This window comes from Gossypium arboreum, chromosome 9, assembly GCF_025698485.1.
Source record: "Gossypium arboreum isolate Shixiya-1 chromosome 9, ASM2569848v2, whole genome shotgun sequence".
NCBI classification, from domain to species: Eukaryota; Viridiplantae; Streptophyta; class Magnoliopsida; order Malvales; family Malvaceae; genus Gossypium; species Gossypium arboreum.
This window is the reverse complement of record NC_069078.1, coordinates 64512002-64532109: the sequence shown is the minus strand read 5'-3', so window position 1 is coordinate 64532109 and position 20108 is coordinate 64512002. Positions and strand designations below refer to the sequence as shown.

General features: G+C 28.4%; 1 protein-coding gene across 5 annotated transcripts; it reads right to left on the bottom strand.

Moving 5' to 3' along the window:
- Positions 1–16293: 16293 nt before the first annotated feature.
- Positions 16294–19194, bottom strand: LOC108455778 (syntaxin-61-like). 5 transcript variants are annotated; one of them, XM_017754326.2, is made up of 9 exons: positions 19101–19194; positions 18951–18999; positions 18779–18862; positions 18563–18676; positions 18301–18414; positions 17152–17333; positions 16953–17043; positions 16757–16822; positions 16294–16637 (listed from the first exon to the last, which is right to left on the bottom strand). In XM_017754326.2, the coding sequence occupies exons 3-9, from the start codon at positions 18830–18832 to the stop codon at positions 16527–16529; spliced, it is 732 nt and encodes a 243-aa protein (XP_017609815.1). In that variant the 5' UTR covers positions 18833–18862; positions 18951–18999; positions 19101–19194; the 3' UTR covers positions 16294–16526. The 5 variants fall into 5 exon arrangements, with proteins under 5 accessions (XP_017609815.1, XP_052874719.1, XP_052874717.1 ...); XM_053018759.1 differs by having other exon boundaries at positions 19129–19146; XM_053018757.1 differs by lacking the exon at positions 19101–19194 and having other exon boundaries at positions 18951–19084.
- Between the last annotated feature and the right edge of the window lie 914 nt (positions 19195–20108).

Sequence of the window (20108 nt, the reverse complement as noted above, 5' to 3'; positions counted from 1 at the left end):
TTTGGTAATAAATCTGCTTGGGACAGCAGCAGTAACGTGACTTTGGAAAATCACCATAAATTGTGGGAGATGAGTTAGAAGGTGAATAAATTATGTAATTAAAGCTTATTGAGTCTAGTTTCTAATGAAATAAACAAGAACATATTTTGAATTCTGTACAATGAGAAATTTGATTCGTAATGAAGAGTGGTCAGATTAGTCAAACAGTGAAACATGGGAAACTTTGAGAAAAATCTGGTATTGATTGGCTAAACCAAAAATTCTGAAAATTTTATGGATAGAAGATATATGAGTCTATTTTCAAGGAAAATTAACGGCACTTGATTTGGAGTTTCGTAGCTCCAGTTATAAATAATTTAGTGACTGTTGCTCAGGAAGACAGCTTGCAGTGAAATTATGATTATGTGGTAAACATTGACAAAAATTTGTTAATGGGTTGCTTATTGATTTCTTATAAGCTTACTATGATCTGTAGGTGTGGTTGGCCGAATATTGTAAGGGATTAATACGTAGTTCGTATTTGAATAGTTAGATTAACGTGTTAGTAATCCAATTGTAGGCGGTTCGTGTGTGGATCTCGTCAACATATCATCGCAAACAGGTGTGTAACTAACACCCTCTTTTTTAGTCTGGATCGGCAAAAGTCGAAAAGTCGAAAAGCCGAAATGCCGAAAACAGGTATTTTGTAGATTTGCGAGTGTGCGAATGCTCGTGAGGTAAATCGATTAATGTTTTTGGTAAACGCAAAATTTGGACCAAAGTGCATGATTTACGTGCCTCGATATTTTTGGGCTTAATGGGCCAAAATTGGAATGATGGGCCAACAGCCCAATTTGGTAAGAACCCTCGATGCGTGATTCTGTTAGTACGTGAAAAGTAGGAATATGTATAAAAAACCCTAAAATAGATAAATTATGAAATACCTTTAAAAGTGAAAAATTTACGCTTTTACCCTTACTAGATAAATTACCAAATACCCCTAGGTTAAATTGACCTAAATGCATGTTTGATTGTTGTTATTTACTGCATTCCATGTTATTATCTGATGTATGGGACTGGGATATTGACGGAGGAAGTACCGAAAGTGGCTTGTCCACGATTGGAGGCTTTGCCTCAACTTATCATAATCGAGCAAAGAAGGTCAAGAATCGTGGAGTGTTAATGGGTGGGTTGAGCTATTCCCCACATGGAGTGTATGGCTGGTACGGGTGGAGTGTAGTGGTTGGTGGGTTGAGTAGTCTCCCCAAATGGGCTTGCATATGTTTACTGATGTTGCATGTATTTTGAAATGGGCCTATGGGCCATACTGTTATTTGAATAAGGGGCTAAGGCCCAGTTTATTGTGATCTGAAAAGGGCTCTGGCCCAGTACCACGGTTACTTGAATGGGCTTGAGCTGACTTGGGCTTTGAATGGGTTTTCCTTACACACTGAGTTTCCCCAAACTCACCCCTTTTATTTTCATCCACGCAGAAATCCCCAACCATAGTGGGCTTGGAGTCGTGAGGGAATTCGAGTGGCCACCCATTCGAAAGTTTGATTTTCTTCCGTGAATTGGACATCCTTTTAATTACGTTTGAGGTTTTAGGCTTTTAAATGTAATAAGGCCGCTTATTTATTTTTGATAGTTTTTAATATGTATTACTAAGATAGGTAATACTTATTTTAACTGTTGAAATTGGATAGCTTTAGGGCGCGTTTTCAAAAACAACAGTTGATTTCAAAATAACACGACAACAAGCAAAGCTTCCGCAATGAAAGTATTTTCCAAAATTAATCACTTTTCCTAAAAATGACTTAATCGAATCGGTTTCCTAGAAATATCCATGACGTTAAGGTGTGGCAATGGCGGTATGCATGTCTAGGATTGGATCCGAAGGGAGCTTGGTACTTAAGCAGTCCGATGGACTCACCACCTCTTTTCCGGTTTCCTACCTGGTGCACAGCTTCCATTCACTTTAACCCTTAATGAATTAATATTTTGAACATCAAGTACGATTTTCTGGACTTAGAATGGAATTTTTTTTTTTGTTTTTGATGTGGCATGCCGGATCCGGCCATAACTTCTAGGCCGGGTTTGGGGTGTTACAGGTTTCCCATTACTTAGCCGGAAAGAAATGTGGTAATGAAATAGGGATTAAGTGGAACAGAATTGACTGGGTGGTAGAGTTGTGGAAACACCTATTTCTTCCATATTTTGGACCTTAAACACCTGTTTTTTCTATATTTTGGACCTTAGCTCCATGAAACAATATGCTACTACTGAAACATGAAAGAATTAAAATCTTAGATCAAAACACTATGTATGGATGGTATGAACTGCCTAAACAAGAATTCTTGAACAGCGAACAACTCTTGACATTCTATGCTTAAAGTTTTATTCTAATATTAATTCTATTTTGGAGTTAGCACAACATTTTTTAACTAATAATTATAAATGTGTAATAATTATCATAACTTTTATTTTAGTTCAAATTTTTTATTTTAAAATATGAATTTAGTAATATGATGGATATAAAAGGGTGTATGACGGATCGCCTTGAACTCGAGGTTTAAGTTGACGATTTTATATCGTCCCGGGTTGAAGTGTAACTAGGACTTCAAGTTTACAAAGGTTATGTTGTCAAAGGATCGAGCATAATTGCAGCCCTAGTTGACTATCATTATACGAGCACGATAATCAGTTTATCATCGTCAAATGAAGCTTGCTTTATAAAACCCACACGAAAGTGCGAAAAAGAAAAACGGAGGGGCTTTCCAGTATAATCAAGTAATTCATATTGTCCATGTCCACCAAAGGTAATGACCTTATTAGTAAAACCTGTTACACCCCAATTATGTCACAAGTTTTAATAACGGGATCATGACCTTTGGTGGATATGGATAAAACTAATAGTTGATTATACTAAAAGGCTTTTGTGTTTTTCTTCTTCATACGTCTGTTTGAGTTTTATAAAGCATCCTCCTCTAACAGAGAAAAGTTGGTTGTCGTGCCTGCATAACTACTATCAATTGAGGGCCCGTTTATGCTTCATCCTTTGACAGCATAGACTTTGTAAACTTGAAGCCCTAGTTACACTTCAACCCTAAACTATATAATCATCGCCAATTGGAACCTTGAGTTACAACACGATCCGACTTCCCAGGTGATGGCTCCATGCTCACATGGTAGAAGAAATTTGTAGGTCACCCAACTCCATAGCACTACCATAAATTCAAATAATCCTTAAAACTAATCTATGTCTATCTCAAACACAGATAAAAATAAATTTACAAACTTCTAATTTCCAACCACAAGAAAAAAATAAGAAAAAAATAATGTTTAGCTAAGTGAAAATGTGCCTGTAAGACACGTTTTCAAGAGAGAGAATAAAAGAAAACGTTTTTTCTACGTTTTTTCTACGTTTTTCTTTCTCTTTCCAAAAACAACGTAAATCGAAAAATAAATAAAAAAACAACAACTTAATTTCTCAATTGATTTTTTTTCTTCAGCATATTCATATAAATTAACAGATATAAAAGGTATTCTTATCAATTCAATTTTTTTTCCAAACTCATATATAGATTATAGATTATTCAATTGAGGTTGAGTTTTGGATCTTTGGTATAATTTGGACTAGAGGTGTTTATGAGATGAGTAACTTACTTAGCGCGATCAATTCAATTTGCTTTGGATCGAGTTTGGACTTAAATTTGTTAACCTCATGTTGATTCTATTTTGCCCATTTTATTGTTTAAAATTAATAAAAATAAATTTATGTTAATATTTATAATTTATAACTAAATTTAAAGTAAATATTTCTTCATTTAAAAAAAAAAGTTAAACGAGTTATTTGGGTAGACTAAACTCAAACCTAATATTGGAAATTTTTACGAAATAGAGTCTCATCTAGACCCAGCTTGGCCATAATCACTTCTAATTTGAATTCTCAACTACTATAATATTTTTATTAAGTTTAAATCGATAATATTGTTAGTTTTCCATGAAAATGATGATGTTGATTTTTTATGTTGATTTTTTCTTATCTTGAATTTGTTATTTAATTTCGAATTAATATCAAATTGATATATTAAATTTTGATACAAAATTATTTTTCTACGTCCAAATTAATAATATCATTTGTTGTTGTTAATAAAGTGACTATTATTGAATATTGATATAATTTGATTCTACTTCCAAATTAGTAATATCATTTATTATTGTTGTTAAAGTGGTGATGCTTAAATTGTTTATTATTATTTAATGGCGCAACCAAAGACCAAAATAATACGTTGAATTTTAATATATAATTTGGTTTTTTATTTTTACGATGTTATTGGTAAATTTAAATTGATAATATTGTTGATGATTTGTTATTGAAATAATAATTTTAAAATTTTAACTAGTTAATATCCACAACTATTGGTATTATTAGCTTGGATTTACTAATAATGTTATAAAAAATAAATTAAATTATGTAAAATAAAAATTAATGTTGAAGTTACAACATAATAGGAAAAAATATTAAAAATCATAATTAATAGTAAAATTTTACTCTAACTCAATTTTTCTAAATTAAATCAATATTTTTGCTATTTGAAATTTACTCGATTACGTCAATATCTTATTATTCTAAAAAAAAAAAAAAAAGCACAATTATCGGGGAATGGTCTTGTCTTTAATATCCAGTTAAAGCAGAAAAAGTAAAAAGTTTTCTCGATGATTCGAGTACATTAAACAATCATACTCGCAACTAAGACATGACAAATGTAACATCCAAAAGGTGTCCGCATCTGATCTAGAGTGTTTGTTTGTTCTTTTGTTCGGTTTCCTTGTAACAAATAAGTTAATTCCACTCGCACATTGAAACGCGTGGTTCTTACGTTAAACGCTTCAACATGTTTGTATGAAGTATGGATGTCAATGGCTTATATTTTCCGAGGTTTTGATTCTAGTAATATTACATTCATCGATTTCAATTTAATTAATTTATTCGATTTAGTTACATAAATAAATCCGACAAATCAATTCAGTGTGTATCAATTAGTCAAATCTTTTATTCTAATTTAATTTTTAACCGGTCCAATACATTAATTTAAATTGAGTCCACTTTATTTACTCAAAATTGTACTGAAAGCCTTTTAATTTTATATTAGAATTAGGAATAAATATACTCATTATGATTTTTTTAATTTCATAAGGATAATTACTTTTTTAAAATGAATTTTTAAATATATATTTTTAACTTTATTGTGAATTTTAAAATTTTATCTATGGTGAAAGAAAAAATTCCATGCTCATAACGTCTAAACTTCAATTTCCTTACTTATGCATAATTCTTTAGTTAAAATTTTAGAAAATTATAAAAAATAAAAATATATATAAATTCTAATAAAATAAAAAGTCAAATATATAGATTCTGAAAAATCTATAAATTTTAAAATACATAAAAATATAAATTATAAAAATATAAAAAATTGAAAAGTTTTAGTTAATTTTTTAGAAATTACAAAAAAATCAATAAAATATCATAACTCAATATATATAAATTCTGAAAAACTATTAAGAATTAAAAAAATTTTAAAATTGGGATAATATAAGTTTTAGCCACCTACTTGTTTTTTGGTCCACTTTGGTCCTTTAAACTTGGCCATCAGCTCCATTTTGGTCCCAAAATTTAGATTTTGTCAATATTTGATGATATGACCGTTGTTATTGGAACAAAACCAAATCAGACGGACCGAGAATTGATCGATATAACAATTTGAAAATTGATCAATATAATAGTCCAAGAACTAATCGATATAATGGTTCAAGAAATGATTGATATAACGGTTCAAACAAAGAGGTTGAATCGATTGGCTCGAAAACTATTTGAAATTGGTAAAAATTGAAAATCGAGACAAAATCGACATTTGAATCGATTGAACTAGGTTAATAATTTTTATATTTTTTATTTTTTTAGATTTTTATGAAATTTTAATTATTTATTTAATTATTATTGGTCTAGTGGTCGAACTGGCTAAACTAGTTGAATCGAGAATCAGTGGCCTGACTTGTTCAACCATAGATCCGATTATTAAAATACTGAATATGACACTTTAGTATTAAATCACATCATCACTTAAAAATTTATATAAGCTTTTTAATTTTCTAGTAATGATGTGCTACAATCTCATAGAGTTACATAATCAAACTTTGATTTTTTTTCAAACTCAAGGACCAAAATAAATTTACTTGTCAAATTCAAGTGTTAAAGTGAACAAAATATATAAATATCAAAGCATATTTCTTTATTTTGAACTTATATTTCATTTTAGAATTTTTATAATTTATATATATTGAAATTCAAATTTCTTATATACTTTTAAGATTTTTTATAAATTATATATATTAAAATTTAATTTTTTAAAATATAAAAGTATTTTTATCTTTTACTATTCCATTATTTATAAAAGGAAGGCCTTGATTCGTTCCTTACATGACACGTGTGTTTTTCACTACTTTTTTGTCATTGTACGATAATGGTAAATTTTAATTTTAATCCTCTACCATAATCAAGTTTAGGGTTTAATTTTATATTTTAATTTGACATAATTTGAGCCTCTACTTTTACAATGACATTAATTGGTCTATATAATTAGTATCTTTAACTATTTCAATTAAAAGGTTGATATAAATTGTTCTTAAAAACTCTTTTCTAACATACAAAATAAATCTATCTCGGATGATTAGTCAAATTCAATTTTAGTCCCTATACTACACTCAAAACTTAATCTCTATGCTTTAATTATATATATATATATAATTTGGTACCGATCATAATGGTTAAATTCCAATTTTGATCCTCTTTTTAAGATTATATAATGATAATTAAATTTCAGTTTTGATCTATATACTACAATCAAAATTGAGATTTGATCTCTATACTTTGATTTCTTTTTATATAATTTAAAATTTCAACTTTTACAACATCATTAGTTAATTTAAATATTTTATTCTAAATAAAAACTAATGTGAAATTATGAATTGTCACCATCGTTAAATTTTTTATGGAATTAAGGTCCATTACAATGTAATTTTTGTCACATAAATATTAAAATTTTTTCTTCTTAATTTCAAAATGCCACATTAATGAATTAACATAAATTTTTAACGATAACAACTACTCCTAAATATTTAAATTAAAAAGTAGAGAAATTAAATTTACATAAACTTAAAAAAGAAAGCATACTATAACCTCTAATTTATTTTGAAAGAATCTAAATTATATATTTATAAATTAGCCTAAAAAGAAACTAGTGTAAAGCCTAGGTGGAACCATACTAATATTATGTTAATAGAGGTACCTATCAATATGGACAGATGCTCAATAAGATAAATGTTTGGTGCTAATGTGGTATCTTTGTATAAAAATAAAATATAAAAACTAAAATAAAAAATTGCCAAACTTTGGAAACTAAAAAAAGACCTTTTCCAAGTTCCAATGGCCACTCTTATTAATGTTTCCCATCTATTTTCTCGCCGTATTCTTACCATTTTTTTATAGCTCCTAATAAACAATTCATATAGAATAATATAAGTTAGAGTGTGTTAAAATATATCATTTTTTTTATTGATGGGTTGACGAGGGTTATGGATAGTTATAAATATTGTGTAAAAAATAACAGGTATGATCAAAATCTATAATGAGATTATTTTAAAAAATTATATAACAAATATATTGATAAAAAGAAACTAAATAATACTTTGATTTAAACGGTAAAGGTAAATGTTTAAAGTCCATGTGCCATAAGTTCAAATTTTATTATGATTGAGTTTCTATTTATTTATAAAATGTAAAAGAGAAAATCACTCTCATAATTATATAATTTATTTTGTACATAAAAAGACGTTTTAGTAATTTATTAATTAAATTGATCTTTAATTGACTCATGACATAAACTCTAAATACTTATTATTTATTATTGATGTTGAGTTGCAACATAAATCTCTTTTCTTAGTTATTGTTTAGAATTATTAAATTGCAACATAAAAAGTCTTAAATTGAATTATCAATCTTTGAAATAGGTTAAGAATAAAGATAAAAAAATTAAATTAAATTATTATTATTTTTAGGAAGGATTAAATTTACAAAATTTTCTTTTAATAAAATAATATTTGTATGAGATTTAAAAAAAACTTGAAGCTTAATTCAATAGCTTGAAAACCTTTGTTTATTTTAGTTAATCATTTATGAAAAATGAAATAAAATTAAAATTATATACATAATTACATAAAATCAATATAGTAAATCAAATTTCATACACAAATTTTACAATTTATCCCTATAAAAATTGTCTTGCCATGACATTGGAGAAGTAAATCATATTCAAAGGGTTAAGTTGAGAAGATCCCAACATTTATAATGTCACCAATTCCTAACAAAACCTAGAAATTTACTTATAGCATCGAAAATAATGTCACTGAATGATTCATTAACACTTCCTCATTTGTAATCGGTAACGGAAAATTCACAACGTTATCAGTAATAAAATAATACTAATATATAGCATCACTTGATCATTTAGGGAGAGTGTTCGGATTTTTCTATTGGTTGGATCAATTTTTTTATTAAACAAATTTAATTGATTGTAATCTATTAAAATCGGTCCAATCAAATTAAAGCTTAAGAACTGATATAACCGAACTAATTTTAGGTCGGTTAGTTAATTGACTTAACCAACTTTAGTTATCGAACTTGAATATATTTTAAATTATGAATATCTTTTAAATAATTTAAAAAAAATAAAATAAGTTGATTTTTTGAGTTAAGTCCATTTAAAAATTCAAAAATCGATAACCAATTGAAATAATCAACAAAACTGGACCATTGTGGAAAAACTGCTCAAATTAAATTCAACCAAACTGATTTGGCCAATTTAATCAGTTTTCTTTAGTTTTAACCAAAAACTCTCGCCTACTTATAATAATTCTAGCCAGGCCTACACATTATAATGATTACAAATTCATGGTTCATTTCTTGTGATATATTGAACGAAATTAATAATGGTGAGGATATATACATATATATTTAGGAAAGAAATGAAATGAATGTAAACAAAGATGGTGAAATGAATGAGATCTTAAATGAATTGTGGTCCATTTTGGAAGCCCTTTTTTCCCCTTCAAAGAAAACCCTAAGATGATGATTTTGGTTCAAGTGCAAAGGCAGCTGGTATCACATGCAAAAGCCAACGAAGCATGAGTTAATACGTACATCAATGGGGCTACCCCATCGACAATGTTTCCATGGACATATATTTGGTTTAGGGTTTTGGTTTTTGTTCTCTTCGATTGCTTAGAGAAGGGGTCCAAATGTGGACCCCTGATTATAGCTATTTTGGGGAAGAATGTCTAATTATTGCACAATAAGTTTGCAAATATTGTAGTTGAATTTATAGTATGAAAAAGTGTTTTTGTTTTAACTTTTGAGTAAATGTAGATGTAATTATATTAGGAGTCGTATTATATTTTGCCATCTTAGATCAAAGAGTAAATTAATCATTTCTGTTAAAATTTTCATCTATTTTTACTATTAAAAACTAAAATGGCTGGCAAAATAATCAAATAGTTACATGTGGTACGCCACATGTACCTCGTTCCAACATACAAGAACCAATGTTTAACAGCAAAAATGGATGAAATTTTTAATAAAATGACCATTTTACTCATTAATCTAACGTTCATGGATTAATTGTCCCCTTTTTTAATAGAGAAGGCAAAATGAAACCAAGCTCTTGGTACAAGGATTTATCTAACACTTCTACCTAATTTTTCTTGTTTTTGATAATTATATATCATGGTAAGATAACTAGATTGCATTGACTCAATGATAAGATTGAGGTTCTAAAAACTTTGAGAACCTATATTCTAGTCTCGCCTTATGTACCCATGTGAGGTTGTGGGTTTCTCCAAATATATTTTAGTTAGTTAATTAGTTTGGATTAACTTAGTTGTTGCGTTAATTATTTGGTTCGATGCTTGTAATGATTGATTCTATTGAAATTGTTGTAATTTGTAAAGACTAATTAAGTTGATAAAGTAGCCCTCTTAATAGTAAACCTACAAATAGAAAATATTGTAGCAATAATAATTGTATATTATTTCTATTTTATTTACTTGTTTTTGATTGTGCAATAGAAACCCCTTTTTTTGTGTAGAGAGAGGTGTTATTGTTGGAGTTAGTCCGGATTTACGCATGGTATTAGCATAATTTATGTTTGTCCAAGTTGTATCTAATTTAAAATATAAGCTTAAATTTGTCAAAGCCTGTTTATATTTATAAATGATTGACTAAGCCCATTTTAAGGTTGCCCATATTATTTTTATTTTTAAAAATTATGCTATTTTTAAATTTAATATTTGATAATTTTATATATTTTATTTTTATTAAAATTTATACTTAAACAACTTAACATGTTTTTTAGTGTTTACATCATAATATTATATATTATTATAGATGTAATTTTTATATAATATGTTACATAATATATAAAATAAAATAAAATATTATAATATTTTAAAAATTAAACTAGGTCAAGTCAAGCTCTTGCCTTAAATTAGAAAGCCCAAACTTGACTCATAATTTAAACGATCTTTTTTTTTTTTTACTCAAGCTCATTTTTCGAGCTTAATTTTTTTATTTAAACCCTTCCAAATTTTAGATGGAATTTCAAGCTTGGATGGATAAGTAATTACCTGACCTTTTTACTCTAATAGAAATCAAATTTAAGGCATCTTGGTCCCTTTTATTCACAATTAGACCTAATCAAGAGTTGGGTTATTTGTCTAAGTCTAAATCTCCTATCATGGGAGGGCTTAAACAAAAATATTCAACTCATAAATGGACTTGACAACAAAATAAGTCCATTTAAAATATAAACCAAATTTGAGCTCCAACATTCATGGCTCAACTTGTTCCAACCCAACTTACTTTCAATTTTATTTTAATTTTATATAAAGATAAAATATATAATACTATAATATAAACATTAAAATTTTCATATTTAAAACTTTAATAAATTAAATTCAAATAAAAACATAATATATTAAAAATGTTTAAAAATAATTTTATGTACTTAAATTATTTGAATTAGTTATTCATAAATCTAAATACATTTTAATAAAATTTGAGACACATATTTCGAATTATTCATAACTGAATAAGCATGTATAATATGCTACTATGCATAGTCCCAACAAAAACTCGATCTGACTCATAATCATGGTGTGACCAACCAATTGCGGTAATTGTTAGTCTGATATTTTTCTACCAATAGAACATAGGGTAACTGCACTAAACAAATGTAACCGAAAACAACTGACAATTTCAAACATTGAGACATTTAAATTTACTTTAGCATTCAGCCTTAGCCCTTCATATACATATATTCCACACATGAAAGACCAATAAGCAAGCATTACATACACCTGATTCACTTTTTGCATTTGAGTTTAGGAAACTTGTTCGAATGCACGTTGATGAGAATAAAAGCATTACAGAGGTTCTTACTTTATGAGTTGGATTGTATTTTATTTTTTTATTAATAAATAAATAAATTAATTATTATACATTATATAAAAAATAAATTAATTATTTTATTAAAAATTTTATTTATTTTTAATATTAAGTGTTGAAGTGGCTGATGAAGTAACCAGAAAATGGAGGGATTAATTCTAATAAAATAGATGAAGTTTTTAACAGATAATTAAATAGATAGAATTTTTAACATGAAGAGACTAATTCTAATAACAAAAATTGACGAAGCTTTTAAAAAAACTATTTTATTTTTTATCAAAGGTATAGATACTAATTTAGAAATCCATATAAATTTCCATCGTACTTTCACCTCTATTTAATTGGCTCAAGTAACTAATTTTTTTGTCCCAAAATTTGAGATACGGTGAAGCAAAAAGTACAAATATAAAGGCCTACATGCTAATTGTGAAACAAGGTAATGAAGGTGGGAATGCGAAAATGTCCTACACGCTAGTTGTCCGACAAGGACACTACACTTAAATTAAATGCATTTTAGCATATATAGGCCTTGACCGAACTGCCTTCTCTTAGTTAGGTCTTAGACTCTTAGTACCCTATATATAGTCCACTTATACAGCCCATGATCCCTAGTTATTGCCGTCTGAATTGGATAGGTCCGATTCGGGTAATTTTAAGTTTTAAGTTATTTTATTATAAATTTTGATTATATTTAGTTTTTTTTACGTAATATTTAGAATTACTCATAATTCCTTTTTAATTTATAAATAGGAAGATAATGTGTTTCAATATACTCGAATCCACGTCCTCTTATATTGATAACAATACTCATACCAATCAAACTAAAATTCAATCAATAACTTTAAAATTTTTAATTTTGAATATTGTTTTATTTAAGTTGGGAGGTAGGGATGTAAGAAGAGGTAGGTTGAGTCCTTGATACCTTCCTTTTGTTTTCTCTTTGATTTTTTTTTTATATTTTTATACTTAAAAAGTAAAAGGTTTTATTTAGAGTCATAAAATGTATAATTTAATCCTTTTTTATCTTGATCCTTAATATGAAGTTTTGACTTAGGTTACAACTTAGAGTTTTTATATTGTTTTTATTTTAATATTGATGTTTTTATACATTAAAAAGTTTATTGATGTTATTTATAGGAATGTCAATGTATATTGTAGTTATTTTAATCATGAATTTCAACATTGCGGATTCGAATCTCATATTTACGATATGTAACATGATACAAATATTAAATTTTGGATATGTATAATCTAAACCTACAATTTGAGGATTTAGATATCTTTAATTCTTATTCAAACTTAATATTCATCAATGTTTTTTAAATAGGTGGTTGAATTAGTGATCATCAATTCGTCGGTTCAACTCGTTCAATTAGAAAATTATTAAAAAAAAATCCTAGTTCAATCAATTCAATCATTAGTTCAATCGGTTTTTTCGTCGTTTCAGCCAGTCTGTACCAATTCTCAATTTGATCGGTTCAAAACCACTCTTTGGATGGATACCTCGACCAGTTTCCAATCCAACTAGTCGGTCCGATTCAAACATTGACATTCACACTAATTTTTTCATATTTCCATTATTTTTTTGCTTACTAAAATTAGAGTCAATTCAAAAATTCAAAAAATAATACTATTTAATTTGGATTCAAATAATAATACTTTTAAGGGCTGATCTAGAGTAGGTAAAGCTTTGGCTCCATTTTGATAAAAATGAGAAAACTACAATTTTAAATCGAACCAATGAATCAAACCAATGAATTATCTTCATATTAGACTTTATTAAAGATTATTGAAATTTATCTTCTGGAATTATTAAACCAATAAATCAAAATTTAGATTTCTCCTTTGACTAGATTCTCAGATTGATTTTAAAAAGAATTTATTTGAGGTTTTTCTTTTGATAGTTTTAGTTTTAATTTTAAAACCTCTTTGTTTTTATTTTACTTATTGTTTTTAGTACGAGTCTCTATAAAATTAACCAATTAAAATAAATTTATAAATAAATCATTACTGGAACTTGTAGGTCATCGATTGTTGAATTAATTGGACGGTTCAATTAAATACATCATTAAAAATTTATAAGAATAAAAAACATTAAAAAAAAATTATTTCAATCAATCATATACCTTAACTAGTTCCCAATTCATCTGATTCAACGATAAAGAAGAAAACCCACACAAAAATTACAGTGGATGAAAATCCAACATAAACACCCAAAATCTTAGGATGTTATCAAGACAACCAAATAGCATTGAAGCAAGACAAAGGGAATCACATGCATGTAATCAATGAGAAGAAAGGTATCCTTGGACTAAAGTTAAAACTCAAGTGGATTGAATGTTCTTCTCTTTTTATTTATTTATTTTTGGTCAATACCTTGTGTTGCTTTCTAACTTAATGGTCTGTATTCTACATTATTAGTTACATGACAATGATATGTTATTAATCTTTTGTCTCACTTATTAAAACAATTATGCAAGTCGGCAGTTGCTGCTTAAAATCGAATCGAGTAAAGCTAATTAAGTTGATGAATTTTATTTTATCATTTTAATTAATTTTGAATTTTTCATTTAAATTGAATGAAATGAAATTGAATTGAATCAAATAAATATGTTGAGTTGAATTTTAAAAAAATAAAGTTAAACATATCAAATTAAAATATTTTGACAATTTAACTAAATTTTAAGTTAGAACACGTACATTTGAAACCATGTATATTTGAAAACTTCTTTACGAGTAAAATGAGAGAAAATTAAGAGATTTGACTATGATAAACTTGATTTGGTAATTTATTTGTTTAAGGCTTTGTATTTATCATTTTAGAAAAAAAATTAACTTTTTATAATTTAAAGTTTTTATAGAATTTGTTAATATTATATACTTTGAAATATATTTTTGAATATTTATAATTTTTATAAATTTTCTGAAATTCTTGATAAAATTTTTAATATTTGATTTTTTTTGTTATTTTTCTAAGGGATCAACTTGTTGATTTTTGAAAATTGACAGACCCAAAGTGCACTTACATCAATTTGTTAATCAGATTTTAATTTATTCAAGTTGTAAAATTTAACTTATCTCAAACTTCAAAATTGAATTATTTGTTCAAGTTGAATTCAAAATTGAATAACTTAATTCAATTAACTCAAAATTTAATTTAATTTTAATATTTTGATTTAAATCAAGTTGTATTCACATCATTATTGATTTATTTTGACAATTGATTGTAAATAGAAAAAGAAAAACAATTATAGAGGCATATGAAAATGAAAAGTGGATAAGATATTTTTATGAAAATTAACTACTATCATAGGAATTTCCCCCCTTTTTTTTGGTAGAGTATGAGATTTAAAATTCTATCCTCACTTAAAAATCTAAGTCCCATATTTGAAAATATTTAAATAAGGGCAGTCCTTAAAATAATTTATTAAATAAACCTTATTTTTTTGTTATACCTAAATTAGTCCCTATATTTTTCAAATTTTAAAATTTTAACCTTGACCTAGATGGTTGTAGTTAAACTCGGTAGGTCAAATTATGCTATTAGTACTATGCGAAATTGTAGATTTAGTTAATATTCTCCAATTTGATAATCTTTAGTTCTTATACTTTTCGAATTTTGAAATTTCAAATTTGATTCAAACGGTAGCCGTTAAATCCATTAGCTAAAATAGCATGATTTTTTATAAATATTGTGTGAAGATAACAAGTTGTCATGACATTACACATATTAAACATAAGATTTTGAAAATAATATAATTTAACTTAATAAATTTAACTGTTGCAAATCCTGAACTTACGTATTGTGCATAGATTAATAAAAAAAAAATTGGTAGAAGAAATAGCCTTTAGGTAGGTACCAATCGAAGTTTAAGGATTTGTTTGGATATAATGAAAAGTACAAGGTTAAATTATGCTACTAGTCCTTGCATGATGTGTAAGTTATAGATTTAGTCATTATCTTTTAACTTGATCATTTTAGCCCCTGTACTTTTGGAATTTTAAAAATCTATCCTAAAAAAATGTAGTTGTTAAGTTCATTAAATTTTGGTATTTTCAAAATCTTATACGTCAAACATTTTATCACATGTGTAATACCATGTCTGTTTGTTATTACCACACATTTCTCACAAAAAGCCAATTAATGACGGCTATTGTGTACGTCAAGATTATAATTTCAAAAATTGAAAAGTGTAAGGACCAAGAATGATCAGAGAATATAGACTAAATTTACATTACTAAAGACAGTATTTAACCAAACAAATTTAATTATTATTGTTTAGGTCAATACTGAAATTATAAAATCCAAAAATATATGGATTAAAATTAACCAATTTAAAAAATATAAAAACTAAAATAGATCAAAATAAAATATAAAAAATTAAATCCTCAAACTTTAAATCAAAATATATCTTAATTTGAGATAATTGAATTAAAGGTCCTCAAATTGTTGAGCAAATTTTAATGAATCTCTAAACTTTAAAACATTACAATTGAATCCTCAAACTGAAAGACCGTTCCAATAAAAAATTTCTGTCCGCTTAATGCGGATCTAACATAGATATTGTATTAACCCTAAACCCAAATAAAGTTGACAGCTAAACTGACCAATAGTTTAATTTGAGAATTCAACTCTCTAAGTTTAGTACCAAATTTAGAATTTAACTCATAATTTGAAGATGTCCGATGCAATTAACCATTTTCATTTTTAAAATAAGAAATTACATACGAAGGACCGCATTGCAAAGGATAAGTAAACAGTAAAGAACAATTTTAATAAATGTAATAACGTCAACCTGTCTTGTACATAACAGTACTAATTCAAGCTCAAACACTGTCATGAAAACCCAGAAGAACACAATTTTTTTCCACGTTCAGCATTTCCGAATCATCGTTTATTCAACACTAGAGATGATGCTAACAAAAAGGGATATTTCTGAGAATATCATATCTCGTTCATGTTCGTGTTCTTTTTTTCTCCGGTCATTTAAGTGAAGAAGACCAGAATGAATAGAATGATGAACAAAACTAGCAAAAAAATTATTATCATAATCTGGCCCTTTGCGCCAGCCTTCTTCATGACCATACCCATTTTTTTCTGCATTCAGAAAAAAAAAAAAAAAAAGAGGGAATAGACATGGAACGTGATTAAAGTGCCATGTAATATTCGCAGATGTCCGAGCATTTAAATTTTCAATTGCAGATAAGGACTATTACCTGAACAAAATCCAGTCGATTTTTTGTGCTGTCCATTTCGGTACCCAACTCATCTAAAATCTTCTCCTGAAGTGGCACCAAAGGTTTTCAAATTAGCATGTCGAATGGACAACATCAATCCTACGCGAAATTGAACAGTGTATATCAACTACAGTTGCAATTTGTTCACGAATATGTTTAACCTGTAAGTATTTACCTGTGCGAGAAGTTCTTCATGTATAGTAAGCCCAACACCTCCAATTCTCTTGACACTTGTGCTCAGCTCGTCCAACTCCTCATCCTGCTGCCTACAAGCATGAGTTGATGACAGTAAGAGAAACTAGCAAAATCGGAGAATAAAGCATGTCGAGGACTAATAATAGAAAATGGATAAGAGGAAATCGAGAGAACACTACTTTAGAAGAAGCATTTGTCTATCCGATTCCGATGCTACAAAGTCATCGTTATTTTTTGCACTATAGTGGTCAGATATATCTGGTTGTTGAGAATTTGGTAGTCTCATTAATTCTCGACGGATCACACTTGCACTATTATCATTCTCTTTTCCGGCTCCAATGGTTCTCTTCACATCTGCCACCTTATCAAACAAAATAATTCTTAAAGGGCATCCATTACTGAAAATACACACACTCATATATATAAAGAATAACATTCACCATGTGTTGTACCATGACTTTTAATAACAGCCTAACTGGAAAATGCTGGCAATGGCACAATTATCGAATAAGCAATAAAGCTGCACTATTAGCAAAGCTTGAAAACCATTGCGCACCAATAGCAAGCATCAGTTTTTCAGCTGGCTTCAAAGTGCTAGTTGTAGCACACTAACGTCACTATAGAGTAAGGCTCTTATGTGGAACCACATTCCACAAGCCTCGTGTTCCCTCCAACGACTAGTTTCCGTTTCTTGTTTCAACCCAACAAGGATGCTGCCCTTGCCCTTCCCCCACCATGGAAGGACTCCATTACTGAATATATGTTCTTTATTTAATAAAATGTAAGAACCTAAACAGAAAATCCAAGGCAATACCACAATTATTGAATAAGCATAAAGCTGCCCTATCAGCAAAGCTTCAAACCATTGCGCGCTAGTAGAGCACATCTGTTTTTCAGCGGGCTTCAAAGTGCTAGCTGTAGCACTCTAATGACCCTATAGAGTAAGGCTCGTATGCAAAGCCACTCTCCTCTAGCCTTGTGTTCCCTCCAATGACTAGTTTTCATTTCTTATTGCAACCTGACAACGAGTAGACTGCCCTTGCCCTTCCCCCACCACAGAAGGACTCCATTACTGAATATATGTTCTCTCTTTAATAAAATGTAACAACCTACATGGACAACGTTGGCAATGCCACAATTATCGAATAAGCATAAAGCCTCCCTATTAGAAAACCGTTGCTCGCTAGTAGCATGCATCCATTTTTCAGTTGGCTTCAAAGTGCTACAACGAGCACCTTTTTTCCAGCCAGACAACAAGGATGCTACCCTTCCACCACAGTAGAAGGACTCCGTTACTAATATATATTTACTCTTTAATATAACAATACCTGAAGACGAGCATTGCTGGTCCATCTCCTTCGATTTTCGAGCTCGACTTCATTGATTCCGTACCAAGAAGGATCCCTAGCTGCCACGGAAATCGCTTTGGCCAATTCATCCACCTTCCTATCAAGAAAGAAGCATTTTTCAGCAATTGCATATGGAATCAACATATCAAAAGATTTCAAGTAACCCATAAATATAATGTAAAAACACATCATCCAACGTCATTTTTTATCCCCATTTCAAGGATCCAATCAAATTAAATACCTGCCATGCGATGCTCTCACAATTTGCAAGCAACTCTTTCGTGAGATGAACTTGCTCACCAGTTCCCCCAGGAACCCTTTCCCATTGATGAAAACTTGATTGCAATTTATCAATCTAAATTTAAAAAATAAAATAAAAAAACCCAAAATTTCATCTAATAAAAAATTCCAAAAAATTAGAAAAAAAAAAAAAACAAAGGAAAAGGACCCAACTTACAGAATCTTGAATCTCTTCTTTGACGATATAAAATGGATCTTGAGCTTTAGACATTTTATAAGGAATGGGATTTAACTTTAAATCCTGGGAAAAAAAACATTCAAAGAACAAATCTTCATTGGTAATTCATGTGAAAAACAAAAAATGCATGAATTATTGAATGGTATATTACCTTTGCTACCGATCTGGGAGAAACCCAGTAAGGGAGATCGGTGTTTTCGCTGTTTGGAAAGGTGAAATCAAAGAAAAAAGAAAAGTGATAAATGGGAAACAAACCATAAAACAAATGGTGCATTCAATTCAACCAAATTAAAAAAAATACCAGTTATTTGAACAAGAAGATGCTGTACCGGCCCGGATTTGGTTCGGCTCATTTTTAGTTGGTCAAATTCTGCTATAATCCTTTTTACTGAGTATAAGTTACGGATTTAGTCCAACACTTTAATTTGATTAATTTCAACACTTTAATTTGATTAATTTTAATTATTGTACTTTTTGAAATAGTTAATTTTAGTCTCTGTATATTTTAAATTTTAAAATTTTAGTCCTAACTCAAATAATAACAATTAAATTTTTGTTACTAAATTTTACTATTTGTGACACCTTAATCTCGGTCTAGATGTTATGACCGAATCTTGAATATTACATTAACTTCCCAAAACTCCGATCATTTGCTTTCTAAACGTATCTTGTTCTCATATAAAAAACTTTGCAAAAACTTGAATAATTTTTTATTAAGAAAAACTTAACAGTTGATTAATGTGTGTTTTCCAAAACGTTGAACACATTTTTCAAGTTTACTAAAAGAGTCATAGTCTAAACTTTGCTTATTTCTCAATTTAAAACCCGATTTCTCTACTAACATTTGCAGCGGAAAAATCGTTAACTTTTTAATTTGAAAACAATCATTCAAATTTAGTTTACAAAAAATCATCTAATGTATAGTTTCAGTTTATTAAAACCATTTAAGCCAACCAAAACCCAAATTGCTAATAACGTCCAAAAACTAATAAACAGTCCCAAATAATGTCCATAAAGTTTAATTGAAAATATTAAACTGTCTCATGAGAGTGTAATCAATTCGAGCTTCCGAATATTGCCTAACCTTAAGTCTGCGGATTATCTGAAATGATAAAATAATTGGGTGAGCTAAAAGCTTATTGTGCGACTTAGCCCACAAACACAACAGATAGCAGAAAAATTAATGCACAATTACATCATTACAGAGTAGATACAAATGGCATGGCATGTTTAGCAATGCAAAAAGTCAAACAGAACAGATCCTACCCCCATCCACTACACACCATCTCCGTCCCACCCAATACACCAA

What these genes read in the sequence shown, in the direction of transcription:
- LOC108455778 (XM_053018757.1), bottom strand. Translation starts at nt 19,073, where the DNA reads ATGCACCATTTGTTTTATGGTTTGTTTCCCATTTATCACTTTTCTTTT. An exon ending in GTGAGAGCATCGCATGGCAG is followed by an intron (nt 18,415 to 18,562) that starts GTATTTAATTTG and finishes CTTGATAGGAAG; the next exon opens with GTGGATGAATTGGCCAAAGC. An exon ending in ATGAAGAACTTCTCGCACAG is followed by an intron (nt 16,823 to 16,952) that starts GTAAATACTTAC and finishes GTGCCACTTCAG; the next exon opens with GAGAAGATTTTAGATGAGTT.